At 42.4% G+C, this 19,399-nt stretch overlaps 1 protein-coding gene across 1 annotated transcript in view; it reads left to right on the top strand.

Annotated features, from left to right (window-relative positions):
* The window catches only part of IQGAP1 (IQ motif containing GTPase activating protein 1), a 47,809-nt gene that overhangs the window by 7,662 nt on the left and 20,748 nt on the right, over nt 1-19,399 (top strand). Inside the window, exons 6-22 of the mRNA XM_052672385.1 lie at nt 1,530-1,597; nt 2,559-2,672; nt 2,981-3,159; nt 3,782-3,872; nt 4,347-4,510; nt 5,396-5,480; nt 6,647-6,810; nt 7,056-7,216; nt 7,720-7,844; nt 12,292-12,455; nt 15,819-15,909; nt 17,064-17,231; nt 17,630-17,772; nt 18,106-18,276; nt 18,810-18,893; nt 19,008-19,079; nt 19,183-19,252. Of these exons, the coding sequence (XP_052528345.1) occupies nt 1,530-1,597; nt 2,559-2,672; nt 2,981-3,159; nt 3,782-3,872; nt 4,347-4,510; nt 5,396-5,480; nt 6,647-6,810; nt 7,056-7,216; nt 7,720-7,844; nt 12,292-12,455; nt 15,819-15,909; nt 17,064-17,231; nt 17,630-17,772; nt 18,106-18,276; nt 18,810-18,893; nt 19,008-19,079; nt 19,183-19,252 (2,114 nt within the window). The remainder of the gene's footprint in view (nt 1-1,529; nt 1,598-2,558; nt 2,673-2,980; nt 3,160-3,781; nt 3,873-4,346; nt 4,511-5,395; nt 5,481-6,646; nt 6,811-7,055; nt 7,217-7,719; nt 7,845-12,291; nt 12,456-15,818; nt 15,910-17,063; nt 17,232-17,629; nt 17,773-18,105; nt 18,277-18,809; nt 18,894-19,007; nt 19,080-19,182; nt 19,253-19,399) is intronic.

Here is a 19,399-nt window from a genome sequence, read left to right as displayed (position 1 = left end):
TCTCACCACCCTGTGATAAAGAATTTCTTCCTATTATCTAGTGTTTGTTTTTTTATGTCATAGAAAGATAGAATCTTTTGAGTTGGAAGGACCCCTTGAAGTCTTACTAGTCCAATTCTCCTGCAGGAGAACAGGGATGACTACAGCTAAATCAAGTTGCTCTGAGCCTGGTGTGAACATCTACAAGGACAGAGCTTCCAGCATCTCTCAGGGCAACCTGTTCCAGTGCCTCAGCACCCTTACTGTAAAAAGAAAAAACCAAACAAGTCCCACCATGCCTTTTCCTTATATCCCACCTAGATCTACCTTCTTTAAGTTTGAAATCATTTCCCCTTCTCCTACCACAACAGATCCTGCTAAAGAGTCTAGCCCTTTCCTTCTTACAGCCTCCCTTTAGATACTGAAATATAAATGCAGGAAATTTAGATATTGCGTGTTGAGGTAACGTAGAAATGTGAAATTGTCTGTTGTTTATTTTCCATGCAGTTAAAACGGAGTTCCATCTGAGGCACAGTTTTTTTTTGTTTTTTTTTTAGTAATTTATTTTTAATGATCAGATACTTTACTAGAGGGTACAGGTCCATGAGCTGCGCTGAGCCATCTTGACAGACAAGTAGAGAACTTGCTTCTCTTTCCCCAGTCCCAGTTGTCTTAGCTTTGTATCATTCCATTTTTCACCAAGCTTCTTTGTTAATCAGATTAATTCACTGAAATTACAGCGGGGAAAAAAATGAGCAAGTGAATGTGCTTACATCATATTAGTAGGTGACATCACCTTATTAAGACTATTTTGACACAGCGCTGATGAGGCCACACCTGGAGTACTGTGTCCAATTCAGAACTCCTCAGTGCAAGAGAGACGTGGAGCTGATGATAAGAGTCTATTGGGGCCACTGAAATGATTCAGGGTCTGAAGCATCTTTTGTATAAGGAAAGGCTGGAGAGCTGTGGCAATATCGCTTGGAGAAGAGAAGGCCTGCAGGGTAAAGAAGGATGTAATTTGATCAATGTTTATTAATATTTGAAGGCATTGTGTAAGGAAGACTGAGCCAGGCTCTGTTTGGCGGTTTCGAAGGACAAGGCAGGAGGTAATAGGTGTCAACTGAGACACAGGAGGTTCCATCAGAATATCAGGACACACTGTATTTCCTGTGAGGGTAACCAAGCAGTGGGATAGGTTGTCTGGTGAGCCCAGGAGATCCTTTCCTTTGTAACTGTTCAAAAGCGATCTGGACGCTGTCCTGGGCAACTGGTGGCAGGTGATGCTGCTTGAGCAGTGAGGTTGGATGGGAAGACTTCCAGAGGTCTCTTTCATCTTCATTCTATGGAGGCTTCAGGGTGATGAGCAAGTCAAGTGCAGCTGAGGAGGGAAGGAGACAGGAGGATCAGCTTGTACCTTATTGGTAGTTGTGAGCTGTTAAATGGGTTGGTATGCTGGAATGGTTCCTTTGATATTTTTATCTCTTAAATTGTGATATCTTAAAATTAACCATGAAGAAAAAATTCTCATCGCTTATTTTCTTTTGTAGCCTGTACCTGTTCAAATTGGGTCTTGCCCCCCAAATTCAGGATTTATATGGGAAGGTGGACTTCACAGGTAAAAAATAAAAATAAAAAAAAATGAAGTTTGTGCCAGTATGCACTGCCTTTATTTCAGCTGCAGGGGATATTGTCTAGATCAATGAAAGGATTGTTAATGTTGGTTTTTCCCAAATGCAAATTAAATTAGATACTAATGGTTGTGAAGAGTTCCAGAAGTTAAAGTGGAAGGTTTGTTTTGGGTGCTTATTAGCCAGGTTGGTTCGCTACCGTTATCTTCACAAATAACAGCCCCTTAGTTTTTCACTTCTGTTGAAAGATGTTTTGGTGTCACCTTTATCCCTTGGGAGAGGTTTCACTTCAGTACTTGGTAAGCAGTTCTGGTCTCCTTTAAGAGTTTAAAGCAGAGCTGTGTGTGCCCACACAGATGCCTCCTCAAGGTTTCAGTTGCTTGATTGTTGCAGAAGTGCCTGATTTGTGTTTCGTGTTGGTGAGATTACTATCTGAAGACATACCTGATTTAAAAGCTTATTTTCCTGCACAGCATTTACTAATTGTACCTACGAAAGGCTAAACTTAAATGGCACTGCTTTTGGGTTATTTGGGGTTTATCAGCAGCATGTCTCCATATTCTTCATCCTCTTTTCTGCAGGAGAAAAAAAAAAACATACATTGTTTGGGCATTTTCCTGACCTGTTTGCCACCATCTTTGAAGCACCTCATAATAATGGAGTGTGTTTCTAGATTTTTGAGTTACGTGATGTTTTCTCATTGAAAAGAATGCAGAATGCTTACGTATGAGTTTGTGGGATAAGTACAAATTTTAGGAAGGAGTGCAAAATGACAGCAGTTTCTGTTTATTTTGCTTACTTTTACAGAGTTGTACTCAAAGTGTAAATGAAACAATGGTATTTACTGTAGTTACCCCAGCCTTTCCTGTAGCCACAGCTAATATTGCAGAGCTGGTTCCTAGTATATTACAGATTGTGCAACACTTTTTTTTTTAATATATGTTTCAGAGGAAGAAATCAGTAATATGAGGCTTGAACTGGAGAAGTACGGCATACAGATGCCTGCCTTCAGCAAGATTGGAGGAATTCTAGCAAATGAGCTCTCTGTGGATGAAGCAGCATGTAGGTTTCATTTTCATGTGATTATTCAGACCAAAATATTGTATACTAAGTGTCCATTTTTATGTCCCTCGCTGTAAGAAAATACAAACCTTCTGGAAGACGAAAGAGGATTGATATGCACCCGCCCCTCTGATTAGGTTAGCTGACATATACTACTGGGAAGTAGGCCACATTTTTTGTCAGGAGCACCAAACCCTGCTGGTTTTGCTTTCTAGTTAACTTTCAGATAATTTTTCACTTTTCAGTCAAGTTCTCAATGTGTAACAGGACTGTTAGGTTTGTGAGTGACTAACGGGCTTCTTTTTCAGTACATGCTGCTGTCATTGCCATTAATGAGGCAATTGACCACCAGGTTCCAGCTGACACTCTTGTGGCAATGAAGAACCCTAATGCCATGCTAATCAATCTTGATGATCATTTGGAATCTACTTACCAAGACACTCTCTACAGAGCAAAAAAAGACAAGATGGAGAATGCTAAAAACAGGGTAAGTAAATGTTTTTAAACTAGCTATTTGTTCGTATTGCAATTTTATGTTGTAGTTTTAGGGGAATGCTGAGTGAGTGTATTACAGTCCTGTGAGAGTAGTATTAGGGGGATTTATTCCTGCTGATGTTCTAATATTGGCCCCTGTAATCTGTTTTCCTATTGTAGAAGACAGGCAGCAGCACTTGCATTACTGTGTTCAGCTCTCTGAATTATGGGTTGCATATGTACATGCACCATTCATATCATCCTTTATACTTTGGGAATTTTCAATATTGATATATTTTTACAACAGTGAAATGGTCAGAATAACCAACTGACCCTCAGAAAGATTCCAGGTAATTTTAGAATACTGTATAACAAATACTCTACATGTATTGTTGGCTTTCCATGTTCTGAAGCTCTGTGTGTTTATATAGAGCCTGTAAACTGGATTAAGGTGTTTCTGTACTGTTTGAATTGGAGTTTGTGTAGTTCTAGGACTTTTTGCATATTTAGGGCACAGGTGAACTCCCTCTCTCACAGCTCTGTGTAGGTGGTGATGGTCACCGACTCTTTCCATGACAGGATCATAAAACTTTGTGAAGATGAAGGAGTTTTATTCATTTTTATATTATCTTCAGATTTCCTCAGAGAATTCAGAAAGAGAGAGAGATGTATATGAAGAACTTCTGACTCAAGCTGAGATTCAGGGAAACATCAATAAAGTGAACAGTAGGTATCGTGCTAAAATAATAGTTCTGATTAAAAGCATTGTTTAAAATGATACCTGTGCTCCTCCTTGCTTTCAGTATCAAGCAGAAAGCTTCTGGAGTGCTAACATAAATGGAAGGCAGCTGTTCTGTTGTGTTTTTTTGGTGTTTTTTTGAACACGTTACCCATATGTATGTAGTTGTAAGCTGCATTTATTTTGACTTCTGCTGCCCTTCCTTAAGAGAATGGATTGTCTGTGTTGCTGCTGGAGCTGCACTGCCGTTCTCCTATCCCACTAAGTAACTCATGTTATGTCCATCCTCCAGCCTCTCGTTGAAGTAGTGCTTTGCAATTGGCTTTGGAAATCTTCCATTCAGATTGCATGCCTCATTTGACAACCATTAGATCTAAGACTGCTTCTGTGCAGTAGGTTATATAGGTGATGGGACTTAATCTTTTAATGTTTCTCTGAAAATTGTGCTTTACTGTTGCCAGCGTCTGCAGCCATATCCAAGATTGGCCTCGCTTTAGAACAAGGAGATGCGTTAGCTCTGTATGAAGCTTTAGCAACACCAGCCCTGGGACTCCGAGGATTGCTACGAGAAAATTGCGACTGGTATTTCAAGCAGTTTTTGAGTGACAGACAACAGAAACAGGAGGTATGCAAAAGCCTGGATCACTGTGATTGTTGATTTACATTTTTATTTATTTCCCTTTCACCATCTCATTGTCCTTTGCGTGCTAATTGCTTGCAGTATACATGCATAACAGTTTAGTGTTGCTTTGGAAAAGTTTTATAGACATAAGCATACATGAAACATTGGTTAGTTTTCATCTCTGCATATGAAAGGCCAGTATAATGCTTATACATATAGGTAGGTATATGTAATTAAAATACTTTGAGCGAACTTTAAATTATATATAGAGCTGTACAATAAAGGCACGTATTTCTTCTTATTTTACTATTTTCAGCGCTCAGACAATGTGAATGTTCGTGTTTTATAAGTACCTGTTGGATAAGCACTATACTATTTTCACTGTGGAAAATCCTGTCCATAATCAAGGTTGACATTAGCTTTTCATTTCAAGCCAACTCTTTGGTAGATTTTAGGTGCAGGTTGCTTAAGTACGCTACATAAAAAATTCATGTAGTAGATTTTAAAAAACAGCGTTGTCTCAGTTATTACAATGTCATCCACAATAATGGGGGAAAATAGGGTGCTATGAAGGTGGTTACTTCTGTGTGAATTATTTTTTGAAAAGGTACACCCAAGCAGAGATGTAAGGGATCGTGTGCCTTCAGACCCAAGAAAAATGTGGACAAATTAGTTGTACAGTTCCAGCAAACTAGATCTTGGGCATTGTGGTGGATGCATATGTACATGTTGGGTGTAAAACACTGTGACTTGGTTGCATTACTGTGACTAATTGAAGTGCCTTAAGGAAAAGCTGTTTTCTTCTGTTTGTTTATTCCTTTTGCTGAGCTATTTGCACTGAATGAGCTGATGTTGTTTCACTCTCCCTGTTGTTTTTCTTTTCCTCAGGCTGGCATTGCAGGTCTTCTGCAGAAGGAGGATTTACAGTTGGGAGTGGATGCTGCTAACAAAGCAGCACAACAATATCAGCAAAGTAAGGAGTGGCAAAAATGATAGTGACAAAGTATCTGTGGGATGTGATCAGGAGGATGAGAAAGCACAATATTTGTGTTGACATGAGGTTATAGCAGGGCTGTCTCAGACTGTCATGGATGTTCTTTAAGTAGTTTGAGGCTACTGAAACATGGAAAAGAATCCTGACAGCTGGCTCTGTCTTCTATCGAGCTCTTCAAAATACTGCTTGAGATAACAGCAGATGAGATGAAATGCGGAGCAGCATGGGACTTGTGTCTGCCTTCAATAATTCTTTTCCTAGGCAGTTTGTGTTAAATTTTGTTCTATGGACTGTGACAGAAATCTGGGTTGCTCCGTGAGGTGTTAAAACTAGCTGACCTGTTGACTACTGACATAAGGCTTACTTGATTTGAGCTATGGAACTTTCAGCTTGTTTTGTAATGGCTGTTTCTAGGTATCAGATAGCAAATAAAACGTAGATCACAGTGGCTGGATTTTTTTTTTTTTTACTCAGGTGCTTCTGACACCATGCAAAACTCTCTTGTGGAGAAAGTTCCAGAAGCTTTCAGTGTTTAATTCTGGCTGTACAATAGCAATTAGTTCAATTCATAACACATAAAAAGAAAGCTGGTAGGGATCTGGTTACAGGTGGTTTAAATTACAAGAGGGAGATGGTGCAGGTGTAGGAACTAGGAGGTTACCTTCAGAGAACCAGTAAGGTACTTTGTACTGCTTGATGTTTATTACCCGTTTGTGCTGTGTGAAAGTGAAAACACTGTAGGGTGTAGAGGACACTGTAGAATGCCTGGTACTGCCATGACCAGTGATAGATACTGGAAAGAAAAGTTATGAATTACCTATGAAAAACATTGGCAGTTCTGAGGCTTCTTATTGGCAGAAGTTGGTGAGACAGTCCTCTGATAATCAGACAACAGGTAAACTGGTTTAAAGATGAGTCTTACTTTAAAGAGGGCCTTGTGTAGTCTGGTTGTTTATGGTAATGCAGGACTAGTTGGGTAAACAGATGATTGGAAAACCTATAGGGGAATGAGGTTTTTTGGTGTTTTTTAGGTTAGGTTCTTACTATTGAATGCAGTACAAGTGCTTGCATGACTGGGAGCCCAACTGTCTGCCACCGTTGTTCTCATGCTGCCTGTTTCATGTGCTGTCTCTTCAAACTTCTAGGGCTGGCAGCAGTGACCAGAATTAATGCTGCAATTAGAATGGGTGATGCAGAGAAGACTGTGGCAGAAATGATGAACCCAGAGGCCCAGCTACCAGAGGTTTATGCGTTTGCTGCTGATCTTTATCAAAAGGAGCTGGCCACCTTGCAGCAACAAAGCCATGATGTAAGTAATACATTCTTATTTCTGTAAATTGATATGGATCATCAAATCTGCCTTGTCTGTTCCACTAAATGTGCCTGTCTTGAGTGTTGGTAGAACTGCCTTGATGCTTAGTCTGTTCTGATGTGATGCTTCATCTTGAAGTCTTGAGCTACTCGGCACTGTGAGATTCTGTTTTAATCTCTTGGTGCTCTAGCAGTAGTTTTGAAGAGCAAGTGTAATTGATCTGTATTCCCCTTTGTATGCAGGGTAACCTCACCCATGCAGAATTATCTGTTGCTGTAGAGATGCTCTCTTCTGTGGCTGTGATTAATAGGGCTTTGGATTCAGGGGATGTGAGTACAGTATGGAGACAACTGAGCAATCCTGTCACAGGTCTGACAAACATTGAGGCCGAGAACTGTCAGAGGTGAGTGTTTTGAAGGTTCCTGTCCGTCTTGGGTACTGCTCACGTTCATGAGAGGTTCGGTTTTCTTCCCCTTACACTTCAGGTTCTTTCCCTGCTTACTCCAATATTAATTTATTCTCTCTCGGTTCTTGCACCTTGTCTTTGCCTTCCCCGTTTCTTACTAATCTGCTCTGAGTGCCGTCTCTCAGACCTTTATCAAGGTTTCACAACAAAGCTATGTTGTGGCCCTACGAGGTTCTCAATTGCACCAGGCCAGCTCCTGCCCTGTGTTTTTTGTCTGAAAGTGTCATGTGGTGTTTCAGTGCTTTTCTTGATTGCTTTGCATCCACCTTGCTCACGGTCTTTTGTCTTTTTCCTATTCTTTCTTTCTTTCGTATATGTCAGTTTTAACCCTTGTGTTACTTCTTCCATTTTGTGTTTAGTTCTCATTGCTGTCTTGTGTGTTCCCTGGCCAGTTTTTCATGACGTGATACTTGCTGGTTTTGACTTTTGTTCTTTGACAGATATATTGATGATCTGATGAAGCTGAAAGCTCAGATGCGTGCAGAAGAAAATGAGTTTATCACGTGGAATGATATCCAGTCATGTGTGGATCGTGTGAACTTAGCTGTGCATGAAGAACATGAAAGTAAGTTTTGCTTGATCAGTGCTAGACTGATCCTAGATCATAAGGTGTGCTAAAAGTAGGTGCATGCCAATGAACAATCTTGTTGCTGGATTCATATAGCCTGAGATAGTTGCCTTTTGCCACTGCTTCTTGTGGAGCTGAGTTGCCCTGAAAAGGCTATCACCTAGAGAGGCTTAAACGTGATGTCAGAGCCTGGAATCTTGACTGCCTTGCTTCCTGGCTCTCCACATAGACACGGGCTTCCTGTGTGGCTTCAGTTCCTCTGATCACGTGACCCAAACAAGTGCACACCATGTGCATGCGTGCACCAAAGCTCTAGTTTTGCAGCCTTGTATTTGTGAGGCATCACAGCAGAAGCCTGGAAGTTCATGTAGTCCTGCTCCTTGTTTCTTGTAACACTCCTATATACAACAATAGGGACAACAGAAAACCCAAACCAACAACTATAAAATGCAGAAAATCTTATAATGACATAAGTTGACATCTTGTGACATAGTTTTGGTAGGAACCTTTTTAATTCTTTCACCTGCTAGTGTTTCATAGAATGGCCTGGGTTGAACAGGACCGTAGTGATCGTCTAGTTTCAGCCCCCCTGCTGTGTGCAGGTCGCCAGCCACCGGACCAAGCTGCCCAGAGCCACATCCAGCGTGGCCTCGAGTGCCTCCAGGGATGGGGCATCCACAGCCTCGTTGGGCAACCTGTTCCAGTGCAAATGTGTTCAGTTTCTTGTGTGCCCCTGTGCATGGATACTTCTTATCTAGTGTCTGAGGAAGTCCTGAAGCCATAGCCACATGTACCCTTCTACTGTCCTGAAACTTGGTTTCAAAGTCAAGAATGCTTTCTAATGAGGAGCTGTAACATATTGTTGTTTCACGGAGTAGTCTTTTTCTGCCCCTGTTGGCTAATTAATCAAGGATAATGACTGCTTGTCCTCTGTGCCCTTTCCTGAGTCAAAAGTTGCTATGTGTGTTTTCCTTCGTTCTTCATGAGATGGAGTAGTGTCAACCGTAGTGTGTGTGTTTTTGTAAGTAAGGTCTTTCTTTTCCTACTTTCCCCCAGCACTCATGGGGAGAGCAGCATGCCTAAAGGTGTGCATACTGTGTATGTGCATACTGTATATGTGCACACTGTAGGAGGAAGCAAGCAGTCTGTACCGTAGTCTGCCCAGGTGACGGGGAGTTGTCAGATGAAGGACAGAAAAAAGGAAGGCATTCTCTGGGCTAAGATAATACTGAGAGGGAAATGCAAGTGGTGCTGAGACAAAACATGCTGTCACGGCCTAGACATCACTGTGCAAAGATACTCCGAACACACCTGGGTGCTTTCCTGTGCAACCTATGTTAGTGAGCCTGCTTATAGTGAGGGGTTTGGTCTACATGATCTCCAGAGGTCCCTTCCAACCCCTGTGATTTTGGTGCATCTGTGATTCTCCAAATGAACTGCCCAACAGTTCAACTGAAACAAATTTCATCTAGTTATTGGTGATGTGGAAACTTCAGATGAAAGATCTGGCGCGCTAGCAGTCATGGAAGCAAGCAATAGTTAATGTTAGATGTTTTAATAGAAGGCCTACCATTAGGTATTTGTGTGTGTTAGGCTGTGAAATCACTAATACAGTAGAATAGAGAACAGTAAAAACAAAAAAATTTAGCACTACCGAATGAGGGAAGAGGAAGAATGGACTGACATTTTAAGTGGGTTTTATTAAGTGTTCTCTGCAGCTCATTGCTACTACTTGGACATGTTTCAAATTTTGAATTTCAAGTTTTCTGTCAAAAAAAAAAATAGAGAAAAAGCATAAATTGGACAATACTGAGTTGTTGTTTGCTATCTTACTGTGTGCTTCTGTGTAAAAACAGTGGAGTTCTGCCTGCAATCTATCTTACCTTGAGAAATAAATAGAAATGTATATTGGAAGCCAGTTTGATGGCATACGTCTGAGAACAGAAGTAGGTATGTGAATATGTAAGATTTACACAGAGCTGATTTTTACTAAACATAATTTAGAGGTGATGGCAATTGATGTGTAAGAATAAGGACAATTCAGAATGATGTGAATATGTTTCACTACATTCTTGAAAGCCACAGTTAAGAAAACAATTCAATGACACTGCAGAAAAAGTGAAATGGTGTGCGTTTAAAACATAGAGTGCAGGACAGAAAGAATTCTCATGGTAGTCTTGGTCCACTACCAGCTGTAACTTTGAATAACGTGTGAAAGGAAGGCTTTCTGTAGATCTTCATACTGTTCTTGAAGTATGCCTCTGTGCACTGGTGTAGGTAACAAGTTTTGTGGAATCACGGGACATCCCAAGTTGGGAGGGACTCACGAGGATCATGGAGTCCAAGTCCTGGCTCGGCTCTGGACCGCCTAAAAATCAGACCGTCTGTCTGAGAGCATTGTCCCAATGCTTCTTGAGCTCTGGCAAGCTCATTGCTGTGACTGCTGCCCTGGGGGAGGCAGTTCCAGTGCGGGACCACTGGAAACAGAAATCCAACTCAGATCTCCCCTGTCACATCTCCAGGCTGTTCCCTTGGCTTCTGTTGTTGTTCGCCAGGGAGCGATCAGTGCCTGCCCCTCTGCTGCCCCTGGTCGGGAAGCTGTAGAGCACCACGAAGTTTCTGCTCAGTCTCTTCTCTGGACTGAGGACTTCAGCTGCTCTTCTTATGTGTTCCCCTCTGGACCCTATGCCATCTTTGTAGCCATCCTTTGGACACTTTCTAATAGTTTTATGTCCTCTTCATACTGCGGTGACCCAAACTGTACACCGTACTCAGGATGAGGCCACAACAATGCAGAGTAGGGTGGGACAGTCCCCTTCTCTTGACCTGCTAGTGGTGCTGTGCTTGATGCACTGCAGAATACCGTTGGCCCTCCTGGCTACGTGGGAGCACTGTTGACTCGTATTCAACTTACTGTCAACCAGGACCCTCCAATCTCTTTCATCGTGGCTGCTCTCCAGCATCTCCCCCCTTAGTCTGTGTGTATAGCCAGGGTTGCCCTTTCCCAGGTGCAGAATCTGTCACTTGCTCGTACTCAATTTCTTGCAGTTGGTGATTGCTCAGCTCTCTAATTTCTCAGGATCTCTATGCAAGGCCTCTTCACCCTCAACAGATTCAGCAGTTCCTCCCAGTTTAGTATTGTCAGTCAACTCTAGTCCTACATCCGAGTCTTTATGAAAGCACTGAAGAAAGCTGGCCCTAAAATAGAGCCCTGGGGAACCCCTGGAGTGACTGACGGCCAGACCGATGTGACCTCGTTTACTGTGGCTTTTGGGCCTGACCCATCAGCCACTCATTCACCCACTGCATTGTATTGTTGTCTAGTCGTATGTTGGATGTTTTGTCCAGGATTCTGTGAGAAATGGTGCTGAAAACTTTACTGAAATCCAAAAAGCCCTCAACGGGCTTTTCTAGGTGAAATACAGAGGTGACCTTGTCATTAAAGAAAGCATAGTTAGTTAAATGGTCCTTGACATGGTGCTTTTTTACAGCAGTCGTATGGTCTTCTTAGCAATCCTGGTTCCTGTGGTGTCCCTAGCGTGTATTGTTCCTTAATCTTTGCTCTGTCCAAATGCAGTGCCTGCCATAAAACGTTCCACTCTGTGATTCTCCTACTGCGTGCAGAAGAAAAAGCTGCAGTCTTTGGGTGTTTTAACCCAAGTTGTATCCACTCTGAGCTCCTCGCTTTCTTCTGAAAGATCTTTGTAAACTCAAACTCTCCAACTGTGATTTGAACTGCTGCTTCTTTCAGCAAGCAATAATTGAATATTCAATATACGTTGCATCACACGATCTCTGGGTGTCCATTCCAACCCAGATTACTTTGTGATTTGCTGTAGGTTTGGCATGTGTGACTCAGGCTTTGTTCACATTCAGCTAACTGTAAGCTATCTATTTATGTCTCAGTTCTCAGTTAGTTGAGCTGTAGTCCTCGCTGTCCCTGGCAGCACCCACTGTTATCTGTTGTAATACAGCTCCTAGTACATGCATCCAATAAATCCTGGTATTTCAGAAGTGAAGGCAGTGTATTTTTGAATGGCGTTCTGTGCAAAGCTATAGCTTGGTGTGAAGAGCTTGATTCTGAAGGATTCTTGCAAGCTTGTAACTTACTAGCCCTGGCCATTGAGGTTTTGATAATTCCCTTCTAGTGGATTTGAGCTACGTGTTGAAGAACTCATTCATGTGGTCTCCCCGAGGGATCTTTTTTCTCCTTTTTCCTTTATTTATTACTGTGTCCAAAAATGTGTGGCTTCTTGAAGGTGGAGAAGTGGTCTTGCTTTCTTTGCTAGTAGAAAATGATTGCTATTAAGATGTTGCTATTCTCAGCGGGTATTTGGTTTAGCACTAACAGCACTTTTCTTCCAAAGCACAGTTTTGTGATGATGGTAAAGGATTGGATAAGGATTGGATCTTTATGTTTGTTCTTCTTTCCCTTTCTCTCTAGGGATTCTGGCTATTGGGCTTATCAACGAGGCGCTGGATGAAGGAGACACCAGGAAAACACTGCAAGCCTTACAGATTCCTGCAGCAAAACTGGAGGGTGTAACCCCAAAGGTAGCTCAGCATTATCAGGACACACTGCTTCGGGCTAAGAGAGAGAAAGCACAGGTGGGTGTACTTAAAAGGTACCTCTCAAGAAGCCTTTGCATCTGTGTACTGAGGGCATTCCTGATGTTGGGAGAAAAGCTGGGAAACAGATCTGGAAATGAAAGGGTGAAATAGCTGCATGCTATCAGCTGATGTTACCTGGCCAGTTTGGATCTGTCTGTATGAAGGAAAGAGAGATGCAGGCATAACACGTGAATCTTGGTGAACTACAGAGATGGGCTTGTCTTAGGTCCAGAGTAGCACACGTACCTTCTTTTTGGAGATAAAGGAGATGTGTTCAGTTTCATTTGTTTTTATAAGAAGACAGTGTTTATTCTAATAGTTCTGAATTTCCAAATGCAAGTCTCGTTCAGTCTCATTTTTGTAGTGCTATTTGTTAAATGTATCCATAGGTGTAGTTACATAAAGCAAAAATGAGGTTTGAGAAATAGGAAAAAAAACTTGTTAGATGATGAATGGAGGGGGAAATAGAAAACAAAATATATGCCTCTAGCAAGATGTGTCTGAATGCCTGTCACTCACTAGGTGACACTGCAGATGCTATGCATTTTGTGCATGGTGGTTGTCTGTTATGGTAGCCCAGGTCTTCTCCTGACTTAGATGGAGTTGCCTCTTTGTGTAACTGGTCTGTATGTACAGGTGAAAATGGAGAGAGGAAGAATGATCTCACCTTACTGGCTTAGGAAGGAAGATGAAACACTGTATGGGTGGTGTTTGGTGGCCCTGCCTCGGGCAGGGGGTTGGAGATTCGTGATCCTTGAGGTCCCTTCCAACCCTGTGATACTGTGGTGTACATGCTACTAATTTTTTTTCCAAATAGATGAGTGGGATGCTACTTTATTTCCTTGTACTTATAAAGAAGTAGCAGATGTGCTTCCTTTCAGTTGCCTAAGAGTGTTTGATTTTTTTTTTTTTTAATATCTTTTCAGTTGTGGAGCTCATTGTTCTAATTCCAGCAGGGATTTTAGCGTAGAGACTGAGATGATACTGTGTTCAACATGGGTGTTTTTTAGTATGTTTGTTTGCTTTGTTTTTTTTGACTAAGTGTAAACCTTCACGATGGCAGTGTCCGAAAACTGCGCTGGTGATGAAGATCACTGAGCAGCTTCCTCAGTGGCCCTGAAAGGGTTCTTGTTCCTCAGGAACCCATTTTGTGCTGAAGCATTTCCTCCTACTGAGTGAGAATGAAATAAGGAGTTGTTCTTGGTGTACACGTAAGCTTCTGCCAGGCTGGATTGGTGACTTCAGTTGATGTGAAATTACCTCATTGAGGCATATGCTCAATGTAGGGCTCCTCCCTGCAACGTGGCAGCAATTTCAGCGATGGTGAGATCGTGGTACAGACCAGCACTGTGGGTAGAACTGTTGTGTCCTGAGTCAACGTGCTTACTAGCTGGTGACTTGTGTAGCTTGGGACTGAGAGGGATTGCAGTTCAGCACAAGGCAGGGGATCTGGCGTATGATGCGATTTCTCACGTGATGAGCAGTGAGAGAAGTGTTAACCCTGCAGTGTGTGACAGCGCGTGTCCCTGCTGGGGGACTGTGACAGTAAATGCACGGGAAAGATCAGACGGCTTTGACAGTCCTGGGATTGATGACTGTGCTGGTAGAGATGGCAGTGCAAGAGTTTGTTCTTCTAAGTCTGCCACCCTTCCCAACAGGAATTTCTACATTGCTGAAGCAGTCATGGGACTCCTTGGACATTCAGATAAAACTTGTTAAAGGGATGTAGGTTTCAATCCAGAGCAGTGGTAACGTGGAGGGTATGTAAGGAAATGTTAATTTTCAGTCCTGCCACAGAACTCTTCATGCTGGAATATAGTGGCTCTTTGTGCAGGGTGATTATTAATCCGTGTCAGAAGTCAATGTTTCCTGTGTCCTGTTTGCACATCAGGGGTTGTTGGAGGGATGGCAATTGCTTCTTCAGATCTCCTTCCATAGTAACCCCCAGGAAGCAACAGTGGGGGTGGAGGAGCTGTGCTTGGCAGCTGCTGGACTATTGTTCATTATGTGTATTTTGGGGTTTGCTAAACACTTGTCTCTTGGAAAATTTCTGCGTGTAACATTATTTAATGAGTTTCTTCAGCCAAAACATAAGATACAGTGTGGTCAGTACTCCACAGCAAATGGTCTGTTAATAGAGAGACTTGAGAGATGCTTTTACTGTTGTACATTTGTATTTACTCCCAGTACATGCAGTGCTTTTTGATTTGCTGGTACAGAAATCTGCAAAGCTTTGTGGACGGGACAAGAGCAGCCTGCTGTTGTGTTAGTTCCCCCTCAGCTTTTGATGCTGCTCCTGTATGTGCATTTCCACTTCATGAAGTTTCCCTGAACAACTCCTTGCAGCCTGGTACTGGGAAAGGACTCCTGTTAGTCTCTGTTTGTGTCCACCTCAGCGGAACAAAGCTTTTCAGGAAAAGTGCTAGGAGTGCTGGTAGGCAGACAGCCAGGTGGCTGTGAGTGGGCAGTGTGCTCGTGCTGCCTGGAAGGCTTCAGCAGAGAGGTGATCCTTGCACTTGGCACTGGTGAGGCTGCTCGTGTACTGTGTCCAGTTCTGCCCTGCCCCCCAGACAGGAGACATGAGTGTACTGGAGATAGGCCAGCGTAGGGCCACTGAGGTGCCTGAGGGACTGGAACAGCTCTCCAGAGAGGAAAGCTGAGGGTGAGGAGACTCTTTAGTCCAGAGATGAGAGGGCTTGGAGGGAATCTCTTCAGTGTATGTGAAAGCTGGAAGTGAGGATGCAGTTAAGGACAAGAGGCATTGAGTACAAACTGGGGTTCGAGAGGTTCCATCTAAACGTCAGGCAGCACTTTGCAGTGGAGGTAAGTGAGCAGTAGCGGAGGTCGACCAGAGAGGGACTGGAGTCTTTTCTTTGCAGTTGTTCAGAAGCCATCTGGATCTGGTCTGACCTGGATAATGTGCTCTCGGTGTCCCTGCTGGAGCAAGGGGTTTGTACCACATGAGCTCAGAGGTCCCTTTCCATCTTAAATTGTTCCGTGATTTTCTTTTTTGGGTTCCTTGGAAAGGCACGTCCTATTGGCAGATACAGCTTTAGGACTGAGCAGTGCAGATTGCTTGGTGTTGGGATGCCTTGATGTCTGTTGGAGTGACACCACTGCTGGAACTCTTGGTGGGAGTTCCTTGTCCTGAGAAGAGTTTTGGCCTGGTAATGCTGTAGTTGCTTCTGCTAGTAACAAATGTCCATTATGGCCTTGTGTTGAAATTGATTAGAAAGATACTGCAGTGCTTCCTGTATCCCTTGAAACTGCAATTGCTCAGAGGTGGTGGTTTTGTTTTGCACAACCAGTGACACTCTTTTCCTCATGCTGCGAATGCTTTCCTCATCATATTCTCTTCAGGACACTCAGGATGAAACAGCTGTGCTTTGGCTCGATGAAATTCAGGATGGTATTCAGAGAGCTAACAAGGACACTGAAGAGTCACAGAGATGTAAGTATTGTGGCAAATACCGTGGTTCAATGCCATTGTCAACCAAATATTCGTCACCAAATGAAAGAATGTGAGCAAGAAATGTACACACGCAAAGGAAATTAAAATACAAGTGTTTGCTTCAGGTAGGTGTAGAAGTTTTTTCTTTCAACAATGAATGTCACAGCCTTTAAATTTCAATTCTTCAAATCTTTTTGCAAGGATATGTCGTTGTTTCAGTTGTGCTTGTGACTGGGTTACATCCTAGGCAGAGATACCTATTGAATCTCTGTCCAAGTGTTTGACATTAGCAGATCACTGTGTCTGTCTGTGGTTGGGTAGTCAACCCAATAGAGGATGTTCATGTGCACAGTTGTGGTGCATCTTAGCTTTCATTTGTGTTGTACTGTTGCCTGAATTCTATGAAGTAATTCTCAAAGTACTTTCTTTTTTTTTTTTTTTTTTGCACTAAGTGCAGATAACAACACAAATCAGTGCAGTTGGCAGGTGGACTGTGCCAAAGAACATTTGGTCAAAAGCAGGATTAAAGTCTGTTTCTTTGAGCCTGAATAAGGTCTTCAGATACCCTTCTACCTCTGTGTGTGTGAGCAGACATTTGCTCAGTGCTGAAAATGACTGTATCTCGTGTTTACTGCTTCGGTGAGATACCTGTGGTTGATTTTTACTGTGTTTGCAACAGAGTTCTGGAGTAGCCCTGGGTTTGCTCTTTCCTCATCTTGTTCTTGTTGATAACCTGTTCTGTGTTCAGGTTGCTATTCTTGCTAGGAACGGTGCAGTCACTGGAAAGGTGCTTTTTGAGTCAGTTGTCTGCTGTAGCAGGGCTCTGCAAGAAGAAGCTGCCTGGACTACAGCTGTTGTCAGAGTACAGCTGAGTGAATGGAGAAAAGGTTGTAGAGAAATACTGTCAATAAATCAGCACCATAATAGGACTAAGAGCACAAAAAAAAGCACTGTCAGACTCTGTGCCATACACAGATGCACACTGTACTGAAAAGATTGTTGTACACCAAGTTGTCTTTTTTTAATCAGTATTTTTGTGCATAACTACAGGAAAGTATTTGTGTACACTGGCACAGTGCCTTGCTCTCTTAAGTGTGTTGTGAGTCACTGAGCTCCTGACTGCGCAGGTAACCTGCCTCCTCCTGTTGTTGAAGTTTCCTTAGGCATTCTGGCCATTAATGAAGCAGTCGATCACGGAGATACCAGCCCTACCCTGAGTGCCTTGCGCTCACCAGATGTGGGGCTGTACGGAGTCACTCCAGAATGCGCAGAGACATACCAGCGAGAGTTGGCAGAAGTCAAAAGGAGAAAAATGGCAACAGGTGAACCCCAATAGCTACCTGCTAGTGCAGTAAATTCAAGATGATTGCCTGTAGAATGGAAAGCAGAGGGGGAGAAATGTGAGGAGAAATCTTGCGTTCTGGGTATCTTGTTAGAATCTCATGTTATAGGAAATTGAGGCTGCCTTGTAAACTGAAGCCTTTATTAAAGGAAAGAAAAAAAAAAAAGATAAGAAGGAAATTAAGTTAACAGTGAAATATTCTCCACCTGTAGAATATATTGTGCTTAGGTAGTTCTTGTGGTGGTTCATTGGAGTCTCAGGCATTCTTTCTATTGCTTGGAAGAAGGACCCTCTGCATGCATTTCCTTCTTGTAGTATTTGTATGTGAGGAAGACAGACACGTGTTTGCTTTCAACATACCACCACTTCCGCTTTTAGGAGGCAATGGCAGCGAATGGGTGAAACACTGGGTGAGAGGAGGCTATCATTATTATCATAACCTGAAAACCAGAGAGGGAGGATGGGATGAACCAACTGAATTTGTGCAGAATGACACACAGCTGTCACGGGAGGAGATACAGGTAAAGCACATGCTCTTTTTCTCTTAAGTTGAAGTTGCCCCTATTTCAGGCCTTATTGCAACTTTAAGAAGTAATGTTTCACCACAGTAGTAAAGTTAGCAAGCTTTGTATCTTATTTCACTGTTCATTGTCTACTTTGCACATCAGCACCTCTTTGTCCTATTGTGGAGAATGTGCACACCTTTATCACCAGAACAAGACGGTGTTGCTGCTCACCGAAAAGCAACTTGTAAGTTTCTCTCGAGCAGAATACAGAAGCTGCTGTGTAACATGTCATTTTTGCATCTCCCTTTTCTCTTCCTGGCTCTTCTTCCTACCATAACACTAATCTAGAGCACTATATCTGGAGTCACGGCAGCATACAACCGAGAGCAGTTGTGGCTGGCCAATGAGAACCTGATTGTGAAGCTTCAGGCTTGTTGTCGAGGCTATCTTGTTCGTCAGGAATTCAACTCCAGAATGAGTTTTTTGAAGAAACAAGTTCCAGCCATCACTTGCATCCAGGTATGAAATCCCCTAATTCTGTTTGAAGCTTGTACTTGTCAGTTGCTCTCCACACGCACGCTTATTGAAAGCTGGTTTTGTTCAACTCAAGCAGTTGCCACGCACAATTATCTTCATTTTGCAAAGTATTGAAAGGCATTTCCTTCTCCCTGAGAATCACTATGTATAAATTACTTTCCTTCCTCTTCCCATTTGTCTGTGGGTTTGGAGAACTGAAGATGGAATTGCGAACTGTGAAATGGATGTGAATTTGGTTGTTTAGTTAAACATTTGTTCTCTAACTGTGTTTCTGAAGGCCCACGCTCTTGGTGTGGGGTGCTGCTAAGTTCCTCACAATGACAGCTGGTGGTGGAAGAAATAGTTAAGACTTCACTGCATATCTTTTCCTGCATATATCTTGTAAGATGAGCATGTCTCTGTTACGTTTTATTCAGCTGAAGGGAAGTGGAAACTAGCAGCAGAAAGAGGCATAGAATATTAAATTACTGCTTTTCAATTTGAAAAGTTCCCCTTTTTCTTGTGTGTGTTTTCAGTCCCAGTGGCGTGGCTATAAACAGAGGAAGGCATATCAAATCCGTTTGGATTACTTACGAGCACACAAGGACCAAGTAGTGAAGGTAGCAAATGCTATGTTTGTTTTTGTTTGTTTGTTTGTTTTTTGTTCACATTTTTGGTAGCAATATTTGTGGAAAAGACTTTTATCTGACCTGCTTTGGGATTCTTTCCTATAGATTCAGTCACTGACCAGGATGTATCAAGCCAGAAGGCGTTACAGAGATCGCCTGCAATATTTCAGAGACCATGTAAGAGATTGTGAAATGAATTCAGTATCTGACACTTTTTTTTTTTTTTTTACTCTTCCCTTAACAAGTTTAAGTGGCTGGATTTTTTTTTTTTCCATTCTAGATAAATGATGTTATAAAAATTCAAGCTTTTATCCGAGCAAACAAAGCACGAGAAGACTACAAAACCCTCAGTAAGTGTGGCCAAAAGAATAAAGCTAATATGCTTTGAATCTCTATTTGCAGAAAAATACTGTTAGTGAGATCTGCAACATGAAGACAGTTATGAAAATCAGTTGGGGTGAAGTGGTGCAAAGAGTAGGTAGGTAGGTAGGTGGCTA

The sequence above is a fragment of the Tympanuchus pallidicinctus genome, unplaced genomic scaffold (assembly GCF_026119805.1).
Source record: "Tympanuchus pallidicinctus isolate F22 unplaced genomic scaffold, pur_lepc_1.0 scaffold12, whole genome shotgun sequence".
In the NCBI taxonomy this organism is placed as follows: Eukaryota; Metazoa; Chordata; class Aves; order Galliformes; family Phasianidae; genus Tympanuchus; species Tympanuchus pallidicinctus.
This window is presented reverse-complemented; position numbering and strand designations above follow the sequence as displayed.